Source organism: Lycorma delicatula, chromosome 3 (genome assembly GCF_047948215.1).
Source record: "Lycorma delicatula isolate Av1 chromosome 3, ASM4794821v1, whole genome shotgun sequence".
In the NCBI taxonomy this organism is placed as follows: domain Eukaryota; kingdom Metazoa; phylum Arthropoda; class Insecta; order Hemiptera; family Fulgoridae; genus Lycorma; species Lycorma delicatula.
In genome coordinates, this window is record NC_134457.1 from 199,073,896 (window position 1) to 199,091,336 (window position 17,441).

At 30.7% G+C, this 17,441-nt stretch overlaps 1 protein-coding gene across 3 annotated transcripts in view; it reads left to right on the forward strand.

Annotated features, from left to right (window-relative positions):
* LOC142322356 (gamma-tubulin complex component 2-like) overlaps positions 1–17,441 on the forward strand; it is a 78,004-nt gene that overhangs the window by 9,675 nt on the left and 50,888 nt on the right. For all 3 annotated transcript variants that reach the window (XM_075361344.1, XM_075361346.1, XM_075361345.1), the window contains 4 exons: positions 1,607–1,790; positions 3,806–3,989; positions 5,996–6,139; positions 11,172–11,326. In XM_075361344.1, coding sequence (XP_075217459.1) covers positions 1,607–1,790; positions 3,806–3,989; positions 5,996–6,139; positions 11,172–11,326 — 667 coding nt within the window. The remainder of the gene's footprint in view (positions 1–1,606; positions 1,791–3,805; positions 3,990–5,995; positions 6,140–11,171; positions 11,327–17,441) is intronic.

Genomic DNA, 17,441 nt, shown 5'->3' on the forward strand with positions numbered 1-17,441 from the left:
TTGAAATAACAATGTCTAATCAAATGCAATGTAAAGCCTATAAGTTTTGCAAAAAGCATTTAAAATAATACTCATATAAATTTATATAAATCCTTACACATTTTTTTTTTATTTGTAAATTTACTTGTATTATTGGAAATTATACAAATAAAAGGAAATGAGTGATTAAAATACGTATGTTTAATTTTACATGTAGGTATTTAGAATAAAGATGTTTCATAAAGAAATAACTACATTTAAATATTTCAGTTTTTAAGAATTTAATTTCCAACATTTAATTGCTTTCATTATTTAGCAGTCAGTAGAAAGCTAAATAAATAAATAAAATGTAATTATTGACAACATCCAACCTTTGGATTTTCCATATCAGCAAATCACTTGTCCATCATTTCCTTTCAAACTGACCAATTTCCAATTTTTAAGGTAGAATGATATGGTTAAATGTAGTTCCATACATGGATACAAATTACCTTAACTAAATTTGATTGGGAGTCTTTATTTTGGCTCATTGTTACATTCAGATCTTCAAAGTATGAAAATTATTGTGTTTGCTTGTCATTTTTTCCTATGGGAAATATTTTATTTTTTATTATTTAAACCTATGTTTTGTTATTGTATATTATTTACTTAATACAAGTTATAAAAACTTCCACCAATTCGCTGGTTCAATTTAAGAGTATTGCATAAATATGGCCAAAAAATAAACAATTAGAAATGTTTTTCAGTTAATGATCATGGATTTATACTTGAATGTCAATTGAAGAAAGTCAGCCATTACTTTTTATGTAATTACTTTTTTATGTAATTGTTGATTTTCAACTTCATAATAGCAAACAGCTGCCATAGTAGTTAAATAGTTCGGTTCACATTTTCTTTAATTATCAGAAATGTTTTTTTTTTAAATTTGTGGTTTGAAAACAAAATTGTTCTTTTGAGGTTTTTAATATATATTTTTTTTAACTTGTAATAAAACACCTTTACATTGCAAAGCTTTCTATTTTTATTAAGTTTTATTTTAAACTGTTTATGTCCATAAATTTTATTTTTTGGATCCCCTTTATCAATAGTGTTAAAATTAAGAAAGGCAAATTTTTTTATATTGACTGGTCTTATAGACTGTAGTTTACAGTTTTGGTCATAAACTTTCCCTAAATCAGAATAATAATAATATTGTGCAAATAAAACTAAATTTATTAAAAAATGTAACGAATTAATCCTACCTTAATATTTGCAATTAATTCTGTCTTAAGTTGATCTATAAAAGGATCAATCAATATATTGTATAAAAAACGATCAATTAAGTAGTTTTTAGTTAGTTATACCTTTTCTATTTAGAGGGCTTACTTATAAAATACCTGATATTGTTATGGTGCCATGAATACTACTATGAATAAATATGAATGAATTTATATTTCCAAGATATAAACCATTCAAATCAAATAAATTATTATATCTTGTTACTAAAATTAATAAATTACTATTTTCTCTAATTTAAAAAAAAACACCATTAAAATTCACTTATTTTTATAATTTTATTTTATATTTTACAATCCTTTTCTTAAATCCTATGTAATAATTTTTTGATTAAATTTATTTTCATTTCCAGGCTTGACATACTTGGTCCATTTATGAATTTGTTAATGCAGTTGAAAGATGACAGGAGATTGAGTGAAATTCTTAAAAGAAAATTTCAAAAAGAGAATAAGGAACTAAGCTTGATCTCTGTACCATTTTCTTGCCCTACTGCACGAAATACTGTAAAACACTTGAAAGAGGAAGATGTACCACAGGTAAATAACTTTAATACACATTGGATTTATTTTATTAATTCTTTTGTTTATGGAAATTAAAACATTTTCAATATTATTATTGTTAAGTTTGTTTTGAAAGAAATAATTGCAAATCTGATTGATTACAGACAACCTTTGCCATCCTTTACTTTCTTCCTACAATTTTTTTATTCGTGAGAATAAAATTACAGCGTCAATCCATTTGAAGTGTCGCATAAAAACATAAGCTGCTTGCTTGACCAATTCAAAAAAAAAATTGAAACTTACCTACTTGTTTCCTACATGTTTCAGGACCAAGCATGTTTCAAGCAGTTTATCTGTGGCGGCCAGTTTTGTTACAGTGCGCACCTGTATTTTTGTGATTGTAAGGGTTTATGGAAAAAAATCATAACTAAAATACGATTGGTCCAGGAAGGATGAAACAAAAACCAGTTTATTCATATTCTCTCAGGGTAAAAGATTGGACTAGTGGTTTATTTACCTAGCTCTCTTCTTCCTATGAGAAAATTACCAAAATAGTTAAACTGGAGAAACGGTGAAATTTCACTTTTGGTAATATTTTTCAAGATGCAGGGATGGCATACACAGTTTGAATTATTTTTTTTATATGTAGGAATATGCTAGCAGTTTTACCATAAGTAATATTAGTTGTGATATACTTACCCCTAAATTTTTATGAAGTTTTGAAAACTAATTTTTTTAAATTCATATTTTGGCTTCAGATAACTCTGATGGGGCTGATGATAAAAATCTCAAATTTGCACAACTTACAGTGTTTTTGTTGATGTGTATGGCAAATAAAAAATTTTCTTGTATATAGTACTAATAAAAAAGTAATAATCTCCCAAAATTTTTTTTTTTTGGTATGGAAATACCTGGAGATCTGCAGGTATGGTCTTAGATGCCAGAAATCCTTTGAGTAACATCCTTTGAAATCATTACTGCTTAAATTTCCTGATGAGACTTTGAATTTTTTAACATCTTTTTATTAAAGATCTTCAACATCATACAAAGACAATGAAAGAATTGTTTTGTTATTTTTTTTTATTGATGAAACTAATGTTTTAACTTTTGAGATTTTAGCTCAGTTTTTGATGTTTTAACATATTTATACCAACAGTAAATAAAGGATAATGTATCATTCTGCTGCACTAATATGATTAACTTTGTCCCGTAGGGAAGACAAATTGTGAAATCACCAGATACTTCAGAAACATTGATGACTGGGCTATTCAACTTTTAGTATGTTTGTGTAACATTTTGGCTCCCCAATCTCATTGTGTGCTTAATTTTTGGAAATGGGTGAAATTGTGAATACAGCTATGTATTTGTAAAACTACAGGAGATACTCCTTATACCCCTTATTAAATTACACCCTAGAAAACCGTCACTACTTCTGTGTAAATGATCATTTTAGTTCATCATTTTTTGAAGCTAACCGTGGTATCTCTCTGTTCGTCTGTCTGTAAGCTGGGGAATCATCCTGTTGTCAATGTAATCAATTCTCAATTCTTAAAGCAGTTTGATAAGTTTGTCTAAGACAAAAGGACCAGTAATCAGCAGTATCAACCGTTGATGAATTTCAGTTGGTTTTTAGTTTTGATTTTTTCAAAAAATAAACTTTTAATTGATGTAGAAGTGGTGGCATACAACTAAAAATGTTAGTAAATCCTTTGACCTTACCCCCTGCAAGTGTTCCACCTCTTTTAATAGAAAGTCCTTAATTGACTCTTACTTCAAAGAGAGGGCATATATTCTTCAAATGCAAGGATAAGTTTCCTAGCAGTTTGAGAACTGAATCTTGATCATTGATCTTTGTGTCACCAAAGGAAAAAGAACATAGTTTATATTAATTATTTCATGTTAGAATTGATATCCTGGATTGATTTTTTTGGCAGTTTTTTTTTTGTTGTTTAATCATAACAATTTTGTGCTACACCCTTCATGAAAATATTTTGATTTCCTTTAGAATAATTTTAATTTTTGGAAAAAACAGTATTTATAATTTTTTTCAGGTATGCAGTAAGTTAAGTAAAATTGCTGCACAACTTCAAGGAAAGAAGTCTTCTCGTAACAAAAAATCTGATGGAAGGACAGCACAAACATCACTTACTGATTTTACCAACTGGAGCACTTCAAGGCCTCATATGTCAATGGATTTCATAGATGAAGCTAATGTTTCTCCTGCTGGACCCATTTGTAAACAAACTTATTTTTTACAATTATAATTTTTTTATTTTAAAACCGTATACATTGTATATAATTCTTCATCAGTTTACTATTTTTTAGGACTTGTTGCTTATTAATAAAATCAGTTATAAAAAATATTATTAGTTCACAATGATATTCAGAGAAATTTCGAAAAGGTAACACCTATTTAAAATCTGTTCCCATGAATATTGCTTGAACCTTCTTGACCAAGTAGAGAGGAAAAATATGATCGTCCTTCCTGCATCAATACCACTGCACTAATTTCAAGTGAGTTTTTGGGCCAAAAAGTTAAAAGTTCACAAAATTCCTGGAATATTATTTCATGCATATGAACAGATTTCATAGATATCAGGAATGTGAATCATTGTATAAAATGATGGCTGTTCATCCATGTTTGATGAACCATGTGTCAGAAGACTGGTCTTATAAATAGGAATAATCTTTTATGAGTCATTTTATTCATCAAAATCATTCTATTTGAATCCACAGTATTGTTTAACAGTCTCAGATTTTTGTTGGCAGTGCAAATTATATTTTTATTTTCCAGTGTGATGATGCACACTTATGTTACAGAAACCTTACCTCTGTTGAAATTATACTGATGAGAGCCCATCACTCCTTCACTGTATAGTCCTGATCTCATCTCTTCTGAATTTCATTTATTCATGAAATTAAAAGAACATTTCAGAAAAATGTGTTTTGCTGACAATGAAGTGACAACCAAAACATTCTTATAAGAATTGGGTGTAAAAGTATACAGAGACATTCTACCACTGTTGTTCTGTTTTCGTAGAAAAGAGAAAAAAGCACATCGATTTTTTTTGTCAAATAAATATTATAAATTGAAAATGAGCTTTTTGTACATTTTGAAAAATCCTTACATTTATTTTACCTTACTAAGCATATTTTATACTTCTATAGCTAATATATCACTCGCTATGCAGAAGTCGATGCATCTGAAGAAGCAAGGATTCAGTTGCATTTCATATAACCTTAATTGACCTTTCTATTTCCCCATCACTGCCTAATGTTAATGATCTATTACAAGTATCTGTACCAGATATCTTTTTATATATATATATATATATACATTAAACGCAGTTTGCACAAAACCAGTATGTGTTAAATGATTGTAGAAAACTGGTAACAGTAACAGATTTCTATAACAGTGGCATCAACAAATTGAATTGCACAATTCTTTTAATAGTTTAGTTTTTTAAATAAGAAAAAAATTAATTTTAACAGAATTTTTGTTGGAATTAAATAATTTGTTTAAATTCTTATTATTTATTTTTTTATAAAGTAACATGTTTTATGCAGTTGGCATTTCCTGGATGTGATTTTCAATAATAATATCCAGTTTTCTAAGTATTCTTTGCAGAAATGTTCCAGCTCATTTTTCTGTGAAAAACCTGCACCGACTGACAGTATGTAACATTATACAATATTTATTAATACTATTTAAAAGCTCAATTGCATTTTATAATTAAAAGAGACACATTTTTAAAATAGGAGAAAGTTATCACTAAAACTATTTTCCTTTGAATTCTGGTTTATTTATAATGTTCTTATTTAAAATTTGTGAATAACTACATAAAATATTATTTTTTATAAATGTTACATCTGTATATTTATTGAAGTATAATGTTAATAAAATAAAAGTAAGGAAATTACTTATTTTTACATTTTACAAGATTGCCTTGTTTGTTTGAGAGATTGAGTGAAAAGACAGTGAGTGCTTTTCACAAAAATGATTGATAGATATGTGGTGTAGGTTCTTGAGAATATCAGGTAACATTACTGTAATTCACTATTTACGTTCTTTTTTTAATCTTTTGTGCTATATTACCGTAATAACATTTAAAATGAGCTTCATTTGCTCTATAAAAAGTTTAACATTAATTAACATTGACCACATTTTGCGTATTAAACATAATTTTGGTCAAAGATAACAGAAATTCCTTTTGATGTATGATGTTATTTTTATGTTACAGCTGCTGTGCCATCCTTATCTCAGGAAAGCATTTTAATTGAAGATCTTTTATCATGTTTGCATGGCTTTCATGGCAAATATATTACTGCAGAACCCCTGACAAATCCATTTGATCCACGTACTTTTCAAATCTGTGATACTGTAGGTGTGTTCATTTGTATATTTTTTAATTATCAAGATGTAAAAGAAAAAATATTTTTCAAAATTATATGGTGTATCTAATAATAATAAAAGTAAGAATAATTGAAACTTTATATATGTATATTTATACTAGCAGACCCAGCAATGCTTTGCTATTGCTAGATTTGAGTGTGTGTGTGTGTGTATATATATATATATATATATATATGTATGTATTAAATGAACACAATTGAAAGTTTGATAAAATATTAACAAAATGAACATTATAAACTTCACAAAATTTAACCTTTCCCTTTCCCTTTTCCCTTTTCTCATTTTATTTTCTCCCATTTCCCCTCCACCACTCTTTCTCCTTCCCAATTTCTTCCTCCTTCCACCATTTTCCTTTTCCTTCCACCATTTCTCTGTCCCTTATTTCCCTTTCCCCTTTATACTTTCCATTTTATTTTCCTGGTTTTTCCTTTTCCCCGCTCTTCCCATTTTTCTTTTTTCCATTTTCCCCTTCTTCCCTTTTACCTTTTTCAATTTTTCCCTTTCTCCCTTTTTCCCATGTGTAAGTTGCTCCAGTAGTTTTTTAGTCTATAGTGGACACACATATCAGAAACATTGATATGTAATCATAAAATATTTTATATAGCATGTGTTGCTTTTACGTCCAGCAGATAGCGCTGTTTTAAAAAACACAGTTACAGTTACCTGTCACAGTTGTGAGATCTTAGGTATATAAATAGTAGGTATATAAAAGCACACTCATATTCCAATGTAACATTGTGTCAACATTTCAAAGCAACTAACTGGTGAAGAACCTTAGGAGATTTAAGATTTTTAACAAACTAACATTGACATTTTTATCTATATAGATATACAGGTGTTGCACGAGGAAACAGACGTACATTACAGTTGTATTCCTCTCATAAGAATAATGAAAAGGTTTTACATTAAGATAGATCTGAAACACTTTGTTAGAAAGTTACAGCTAGCAAAAGATTTCTTGCAAAATTCAGCTTCCCCGGTGAAACGAGCTCTTAGACATAGTTGAAATGAGGTGTTACTGAAATTTATAGGATATTAATTGAGGTACAAAATTAATGGCTTCCTATGGTTTTTGACCTGAAAAATTGAATAAAGTAGGTTCCAGAACTGTATCTCTAGTAGTTTTCATGATGTCCAAAGTAAAACTGAAAAATTGGTTATCTGAAAACTGTTTTTTTAGGTTTGCAATACAATAATTTTTTTCAGTGACTAATAAATGTGTAAAATTTATTTAACAAAGCTTGTAGACAATTTAATTCTAAAAATAGTGATGTAATTAAGTTCAATAAAAATCAAATAAATGTTTTAAAAAATCAAATTTTACTGAAGAAGAAAGAACAAAAAATAAATGATTTGCACAATAAAAACTAAGGACTTACACAAAAAATTTATTATATTTAATTTTGTTTTTTTAATTGTATTTTCATACCTTTCAGATACTTTTCAAAATGATCTCCTTGATAGTTTATGCAAAATCTAGGCGACACATAACATCAAAGGAAGCTTTTCTAATAGTATCATGGTCATTCTTAAGATGTTCAAAAGAGTTTAAAATTCTGTTCAATAACTTTTTGGAATTAACTTTTTTTGCGTAAATAAGTTCCTTTAAATGATCTCAAAAGTAATAGTCCAAGGGATTTAAATCTGGAACCTAGGAGGGCAATTAATCGGGCACCTTAACCAGTCCATCTGCTTGGAAAGCTTAAGTTTAAATGCTATCTAACATCTTGTGAATAATGAGGTAGTGTACCATCATGTTGAAATAACAATTGTCTTTTTTCAAGAGGTACATCTTTTAGCACAACTGTTAATTGATTTTGTAAAAACTCTTTGTACACAATACCAGAAATATGATTTTGAAGAATAAATGGTTCAGTTAACTGGTCCCTAATTATACCACATCATAGATTTATTAAAAATAAGGTTTGAAAGTTTGACTCTTATTGCATTCAGATTTTCAGTTGAGACCACCTGTGATAATTTTTCAGATTTTGCATTCTGTTTCTTGTAAAAATAGATTCATTGGTAAATAAAATGTAATGAGCAATATTTCAATTTTCTTGTATCAATTGACAAAAATTTAATCTTAATTCACTGTCACTGTGGCTGGTTGAAGATTTTGAACAGTTTGTAAACTATAAGGAAAAAGTTCTCTTTCTTTAGTGTTCTCCAGACTTACTTTGGGATATGCCTGTTCAATTTGAAATTTGGTGACTGCTGACTCAAGGATGCTGTATCATTTGAATGATATTTTCTTTCTCAAATACAAGCTATTCTATAGGATTTTCAATGGAACAAGCAGCTGTTGAAAAGATCCATTAGTTTTTAAGTCATTGAAAACTAAGAAAATGTTTCGTGAGTAGGTATTCCTCTATTTGGAAATCTTCGTTCATATTCACGTTTTGTGGCCCGCCTATTTCCATTATTTAAACCGTAAACAAAAACGATGTCTGCATATATTTTGATTTGAAAAATTGAATGGCATCTTACTTTTTTAAAAAAGCACGAATACTTTATATATACATACAGATCATAAAAAGCTCACATACACTACACAAATCACATATAAGGGAGTAGTTATGATTAGTGATAAGTTAATTGTTGAACAGCTGTGCAGTAACTTCGATTCAAATTTTGTTTTTGAAGAGAACAGTATTGCCAACTTTAGGTTTTCAATAAACTATAAGAACTTCAATTAATGCAGTATTCTTGAAATCCTGTTTTTGTAGAATGTTTTAAAACTGTTTTGTAAGTATTTAGTTAACTACTATACTATAAAATAAATAGTATACTGTAATCAAATACTATACTGTATTTGTTTATTATTGACTGTCTTTTTTAAACAAACAAATGAATGGATTGCAAAAATGTCCAGTGTAAGTCATTTCATTTATTTTTTATTTTGTTTCTTCTTCAGTAAAATTTGATCTTTTAAAACGTTTATTTGATTTTTATTGAACTTATTTACATAATTATTTTTAGAATTAAATTCTCTATAAGTTCTGTTATAAATTTTATGTTTTATTAGTCATTGAACAAAGTTATTGTATTGCAAACCTAAATAAAACTGTTTTCAGACAACAAATTTTTCAGTTTTATTTCAGATATCATGAAAACTACTGGAGATACAGTACTGGAACCTACTTTATTCAATTTTTCAGGTCAAAAACCATAGGTAGCCATTAATTTCGCCCCTCAATTAACATCCTATAAATTTTGATAAGACCTCATTTCACTGGGGAAGCTGAATTTCAGGAGAAATCTTTTGCTAGCCATAACTTTCTAACAAAGCGTTTCCAGACCTATGTTTATGCAAATTTTTTTCATTATTTTTATGAAAGGAATACAAGTGTGAAATATTTGTTTCTTTGTGGGATGCTCTGTATTTTTATATGTATATATATTTGAATTAAAATAATTTTTGTATCAGATCTTTTTTTTTTTTAATTAAATTAAAACTTATTTAAGTTTTAGATTTTTTCTTGTGTCACATACCCACAGAGTTCTTCTATGTTTTCAGAAATTTTTAACTTTGTGGATATAGTCTTAGGGATATAATGAATTAAAGATATAAAGAAAAATAATTGTTCATTGTATTTTTTTACAACTCCTTATTTTTGTTGTACTCCTGTAAAACTAAGTTAATGATATGAAGGAAAACAATGTTACTTTTGCAATTTGTTTTCTAGAAAGATTTTAGGAATTTAAAAATTTATTTATAAGTTTTTTTTTATTGTAAGTTTCTAAATTTTTAATTAAAACCTTTCCACCTGCTTAGAATCTTCAGTTTTATAAGGTTCAAAGAACTCCCATTTATTATTTATTACCACTACCAACATTTTTTCCATTTGAACATTTTTGAATTATTTATTACAGGCCAGTCGTGCAATTATGCTAGAAATGTTTTGTGTTTTTATGTAAGTAACTCAAAATGTTGTGTCCTTTTAACATCATTTTCAACTTCAATGATAAGAAATTCTGCTGTTACTAGATCAGGCAAGAAAATAGACAATGATGACTGTGTAATCTATTTTTACTTTCTATTTCTATCTATTTTTACGTTTTGGTAACCCTCTAGAGCTACCTGCAAGAAAAAAGTAATCTGCTAAAAAATGAGAAATGGGTTTTTCTTTTGCATTTCTTGACATTTCATGACCCAGGGATCCCAAAAAACAAAAAAAAAGTTGGGAGGTAATTTTCATATACGTATGTACATGTGTTGGCATGTTTGAAGCTTAATAACTTTTAACTGGATTAACTGATTTTGATTAAATTTGGTACAGAATTTGGGGCAGTTTGTTGATAAAAGTTTGAGATTAATATCTCCAGGGGGTTGAGTAGATAGTTTCTTGGAGCCAAATTTTGCAAACATAATGCCACTGTATATTAAGCTTAGTACATGCATAAATAAATACATGCTTATCTTACTGTTTAAAAAAAAACTTTTCCCCAAAATTCTCCTTCCCCAGAAACCGAAAAAGCTATGTTTATTTATCGCATATTTTTTAACCTATTTTTTTTTTATGTGTTCCTAACCATAGTAGTAGTGCAAGTGACCCAAAAAATACTTTGGGGCAAAATTGGAGGTGGGGGAGCTGATCATAGTTTAAAAATGTTGATTATTTTAAAAGCTTTTTTCATATGTCATTGTTTTACCATTATGTAAGATTAAATAATCAATAACAGGTAAATAAATAATCAATCCCCGACCTAGTCTTATCAGACGATACTGTACAACCTAAATGTGAAATTAACAGCACTACTCAGTTTTATGCAACATTAGGTTCTGATTAAGTTGATTTATTGCATGTTTCTTACCAGATCTTACAACATACTTTATTCATGCTAATTTCCTACTCTGAGCAGTAAAATTACTGTTCATGTAATGTCACTATAATAGTAAATATTTAATTTCTTTTACAAAAATAATAAAACATAGTTTTATGTATTATGTTATATATTGTTTTGCATTTTCATAATTTTCAAAATGTGTTTGTAATTAGATCCTTCATTAAGAGATTTAGTACAGCAGATTTTACCATTAGCTTCACATTATTCAGTCATCGTACGGTTTATTCAAGATAAAAGGCAGTGTTCGTGGGGTAGAGTAAATCATGCTTTAACTGCTGCAATGGATTCACTTATCAAAGATTATTTAGTAAGTTTTAATGTTAGTGTAGTATTATAATGTTACAGTAGAATCCTTGTTATCTGAATTGGAATGATAATTTGGATTACATGATTATCATAGAAGTAACTGTATAATTTTACATTTGTATATTTATGTAAAAAAAAACTTATTATGTGCTACATAGCCCTAACAGACATAGATATTTATTTAACTAATTGTTCAGGTTAGTTTTTTTTACATATTTAGGCCTGTGAAAATTACGTGTACAGGGCTGTTATGGATAATTACTTTTTTAAAAAAAATAAACACTGTAATATAGTACTTTAATTAAAATAAGTTAATTCCTGGCATTATATCCATCGTAAAATTGTCTTGTTTTTACTTAAACCAATTTGCCAGAAGTCAGTGTACTCAACCAGGTAAAAAAAATATTTGTTGTTTCGTGTGAAATTTAAATAAAAATCAATTATATATATAATTGTAGAGTGAGTAATAAACATAATAAGTATTGGTGATTATTATTTTTTAAATAAAGTTAATTATACATTTTTTTGTAAGAGCCTTCTTAATCAGTAATTGTTCAGTTGCTGATGTTTTGATATAGTTTATGTAAGTTATAAGTAGCTTAGTGAATTGCATTCAGTAGAGAATGTAATTATAATTTTAATTGCTAGCATTTACTGCTTCTTTTTGTTCTTGTTCAGAACTTGCACAGAATAGTTTATTTTACTTCTATTAATAAGAGATAACAGGTATTTGTACAGTTTTTAATGTTTTTATTTTTTTGTATAAAATAACCATTCTGAAGAAGCAGAGATCTGTGCAAAAACAGTATAAGTTGGGACAGTGAAAAAAATCAGTTGGTGTTAATAGTTTTTTAATAGGTGGTCAGTTAATTAATCCTTAACTATCAAACACTTCCAAAATGAATACCATATCAGCATATTCCTCTGTTGTAAATAAGTACGCCATTACTTCAATGGCAAATTGATCTTGTTCAAACTAAAATTCAAGAAAACCTTCACAACAGCATAGTTCACAGTGCCCTCAAGTATCATATTGTTGATATTTTAGATGTAGGTTTTCTAAACAAGGACAACCAAATTGAAACATCAGTTTATAGAAAACCTATCTACATGTAATAATATAACAAATCATAAAAAATTAAATCACCCTTGGTATCATAAAATTAACACTTACACAAATATAATTAATAGAGCAATCAAATAAACACATAATAACAAAGAAAAGTTAAGTAATGAAATAAATATCATAAAACATATAGTGGTTGAAAATGACTATGATAATTATGACTATGATACTTTAATAATATTTATAAAAACTACTATCAAAACACAATAACAAAGTAATTACCTTACAACCAATTTATAGACATAAAAGAGTGAAAAAATTTTTATATAAAGTATTTATCCAAAAAAATTACAATGAAATAGTAAACTGTACAGTAAAAGTCTCACAGATATCATTTCTTCCACTCAAACAACAAAAATTTCTGTAATATAAAAACTGTTTTTAACAAAATTATACTGATATCAAAAAAGGTAAGACACTACATTTCTGTTGCCAAAATCTGTTATTAATTTAGAATTTTGTTTAAAAAAAATACATGTTAAATATATGTAATAGGCAATAGATATAAAATAATAGTTAATAAACAACATTTAAGCATACCTTATAATAAGAAAAAAATATAAAAATTTGTTACAAAACTCTTACCAGCCTGATTCATTTATTAAACGGTGAATAATAAAAATTTTTATATTTTTTTCTTATTATATGGAACCTTTAAACATCATTTATTATCTATTATTGTATATCTATTACATATATTTAACATGTATTGTTTTTTTAAACAAAATTCTAAATTGATAAAAGATCTTGATAATAGAAATATAATGTGTCTTACCTTTTTTGATATAGTATCATCTTGTTAAAAACAGTTTTATTTATATTACAGAAATATAAATAAAATTCTACAGAAGAAATGTTTTGTTTTTTGAGCAGAAGAAATGATATCTGCGAAACTGTTACTGTACCTTTACAATTTCATTGTAATTTTTTTGGATATCGCTGCGTTTTGTTAGATTATTCTTTTATGTTTTTATCAGTTACTGATTATCTTATGGATCTATTATTAAAATTGATTGCCTTTCTAGAACAAAAAAAATATATTCTTCGAATTTCTCGGCCAATTTTTTTTTTTTTGTTGATAGTCATATCATTAAATTCATACCATATTTTTCCTTTTTTAACAAAACTAGTATAATGACCTTCACAAATCGAAGATCCATGATGTAATATTGCACTTATTACTATGTAAGTGTAACCCTCGATTTTAATTATATCTGTGGACACACTTTTTATATTATTATTAAATTCAATTTTTTTTTATTCTCCATTAATAAGTTCAAATAGTTCTAACTGTAGAATAAAATTTTACCTATCGAATTTATTTCTGTTTTATGTAACAAATATTTGTTGCCATATTTGCAACACTTTCCTACTGCTCATATATTTTGTGTTTTATAAGCAGCTATAATCTCTTGTAAACTAATACTTTTATTTTTTAATGAAGTGATGGGAATTAAAAAAAAATATTTCATCTTCAGTACTTTCATTTACTATTTAAGAGCATTTGCTATTAAAACAAGCTGTAGTATATATTTATTTTCGTTTAAATTTTATTATTTCAAGTACATTATCAAGTTTTTGTACGCTACGTAGTGCTATGTACTGCGCTAAGTACTGCTACCTAGAAGCGTGATTCGTAAACCCTCCTTTTTGAGGAAAAAGTGACATATTTGAGTCCCACGGGCATCAAATGGAAGAAAAAAACATTGTCGAGCAAAACTTGTATTTTTTGAAAATATGCTTTATTACAAATCTAACTGAACTGAAATACACAATGTTTTCATGCTTATTTTTTTATTTTTTTCCCCATTTTCATTTCAATTTTAGGTTTGGTCATGTTTAGAACTGTAAACATAGTTCATTGACTTCACCGTGCCATCCAGTTCTGCGGACACTAACCGGCGAAGTTCTAACAAAATTCATGGTATACTAATAACATTGAAAACATTAGTAAAACTTACAATAAAGAAATATTTAAACCAGCATACAAACCTAATAACCACATAATAAAATATTTTGTTGTCGAAGTAATTAGACAACATGTGGCACTGTATAACCTTGTAGTTGCCCTGTGAAGGGCTGTTGTTGTCGTCAATTGGCTTTGACGGCTCATAATTTATAACCTTGTGGAAGCCCTGAAAAGGGTCGTTTTTGTCATAGATTGGCTTCGACAGCTTGTTGTAATTTATAACCTTATGGTAGCCCTTAAAAGGGCAGTTTTTTAACATTGGCAGCATAACTTCTTCCACTTCCGGTTTGTGAATGCAGTCCTGCTATCTGTCAGGATGGCCACAGGATAGCCCCAGCAAAATACTTCCTCCTCCAAACAGCTGAAGATGATGTCTATGTCAGCTTGAGGAACGGGCCTAGCCTCTACCCAGCAGGAAAACAGGTCAGTCGTCACCACTAGGAACCTGTTGCCTCGTTTCATTTTTGGGTATGGACCCATTAAATCAATCGCCACATGCTTCCAACAAGCTGTAGGCCTCTGAGGTCGCTGATTGTCTGGTGAAGGGTTTGGCCCTTGTTTGCAGCGGCGCATGTGCGGCACTCCTGCATGTACTGCCAAGCGTCCTTCATAAAGCTCTGTCAATCGCATTATTGGCGGTTCGTCCATCAGGTCTCTTCTGCTCCAGGATGACCAGCTTCTAGAGTGTGGTGGTAGTGTCGTATGACAGCCGAGCGATTGCTGGGTGGGACATACACTCCCACGGGTCAGGGTCCTGCCCTAGTGCTGCACCGTGCTGTCCATACGATGCCATCTTTGTCTACTCTAAAGTGAGTGCCTGGGACCGAATTTGGATCCTGGCATATTTTTTGGCACTCTGGATCGGATTCTTGTGCTTCCCACACCTGTTGGAACAGGGAAGTGGCGACAAGTTCTTGCAATAGGGGTGTAACCGCTCCACTCTCTTCTTGGCTGCATTTAGTTTGTTATAGTCAACCTTCATCCTGTACCATTTTAGTATTTTCTTCTTCCGCCGGTTCTCTTTACACCAGATTTGGTAGTTCATTCTCCCGGCCAGGGCAGTGCTCTATTGTAAACTTGAAACTTTGAACCAATAAGGCCCAACGAGCATATTTTGTTTTGCCCTGTGGTCTGCCTTAGCCATTTCAAAGTCTTGTTGTCTGTTCTGAGGATGAAAGTTTGGTCTTCAAGTTATGGTCGATAGAGTTTGATTATCCACACCAGGGCGAGGTATTCAAGCTCATTGGAGAGTGATATTTCTCCTCTGCATCTGAAAGCTTCGTGCTGGAGTACGAAATGATTCTTCACTCCCTGTGATTGCCTTGCTAGTAAAGCATGGGTCCCAGTCCTCACTGGCTGGTGTCTGTTTGCAAGACTGTAGGAAGCTCTGGATCCGGCTGAGATAACAGTCTGCTGAAGGCCTACCGAACAACGTCGAAGCCTTGCTGTATGGTGTCTGTCCATTTCCAGTGTTTCCCTTGCAGCAGTGAGTCAGCAGCATGGAAAGCTGTGAGAATCTTGAGCTATATCCTTGCCCAGTTACCCTTGCTCAGTTACCGGTGTCAATGAACTTCTGCAGCTCCTTTCTTGACCCAGAAGTCTTGTGTTCAATGATGGCACATAGGTGTTGCTGCTGCGGAATATTGCCCGTGGGTATGATTTCATGGCCCAAAAATGACACCTCATTTCTGCCAAATTGGCATTTCTCAAAGAGCTCATCAAGTGGTGAAGTTGTTGTAGGTTTTCCAGAACCAAGTCAAGGTTGCATAAGTGTTCTTCCCAGCTACTGCTGTAAACAATAATGTCATCTACTGCTGTATGAATTGGTTGCAAGGGAGCGCTGGAAAATACTCCCTGGTGCCGCATCAACACCATCTGCAATCTTGTCTTTACCTCGGGGTTGCTGTACTTTTCACTGCCGACCAGTCCAGTTTCGATGCCGCAGGTTTCGGTCGATCGTGCCAAAAAACAGTTTTGCGAGTTTCCCTACCCAGTTGGTGGCAGCCACAACTGTAGTCCAACACAGCTTGTTGCTCCTTCAGCCAGTTGTGCCCTAAGATGATTTCTTTCCGAAGACCTGGAACTAGCAGAAGCATTGTGGGAATTTTCATGTTGCAGAGAAACTCTATTTGCATCACTCCTGTGATATAGCAGGTAGTAGAATTCAATGCCAGATCTATTTTGATGATTGTGTTGGATTTGGCTTGCCACGATAACAGCTCAGTTCTTCCAAGGCTGAAGTTGGCCACAGAGTCTTGGCTGCTTTCATGATTCATCCTGCTTCTTTGATGGTGATTCTAGGGATGTCAGAGCCTAGTTGATTGAGGGCCCCGATTGGCTCCACAGCCAGAACCCTAACACGTTTCCCTGCTACTCTCTTATTAGGGAGTCTGTCTGAAAATGGTGCTCTGGGCAGTAATGACATCATGGAGGCAAGCTGCTTCTATGTCAAGTTGCCTTGTCATTTGTTCTAGCCATGGAAGTATCCAGTTGAAGCTCACCTACTCTATCCAGCAAACTCTGCCCAGAACTAACTCTGATTTCATGAGTACTCTTTAAGATTGTAACTTGGATTTCCTGTTCGTCTGCTTCAATGATCATGGCTCAATGCCGCAGGTTGTCAATATCATGGATGGTTGCGACTTGCAGGGAAAGTCGAATCTGGGGTCTGAGCTGCTCCAGCATAATTGGTAGGAAGGCGCAACTTTGCTACCGTGAGCTAATCAGTGAATGAGTTTCCTCTTCTCCAACAGGAAAAGCTTCGCTGATTCATTACCTCCTTGCATTTGTTTGTAAAGTTGAGACCAGAGCTTGCCAATATTGATGCCAAAATCAGTCTATGAACTCGGACTAATTAAGTTGTATAGGTCTTTGTATTTTCTGACCAGGACAGAGTCTCTCCTTTCAGTTGTCCTTCAGTGTACTTGGCCCATTGCTCAACAGACACTCTCTGTTCTTGTAGAGGAGAGAGGAACAGTTCTGGGTCCTCATGTGGTAGGCCGCTGAAGTGTGCCATTATCG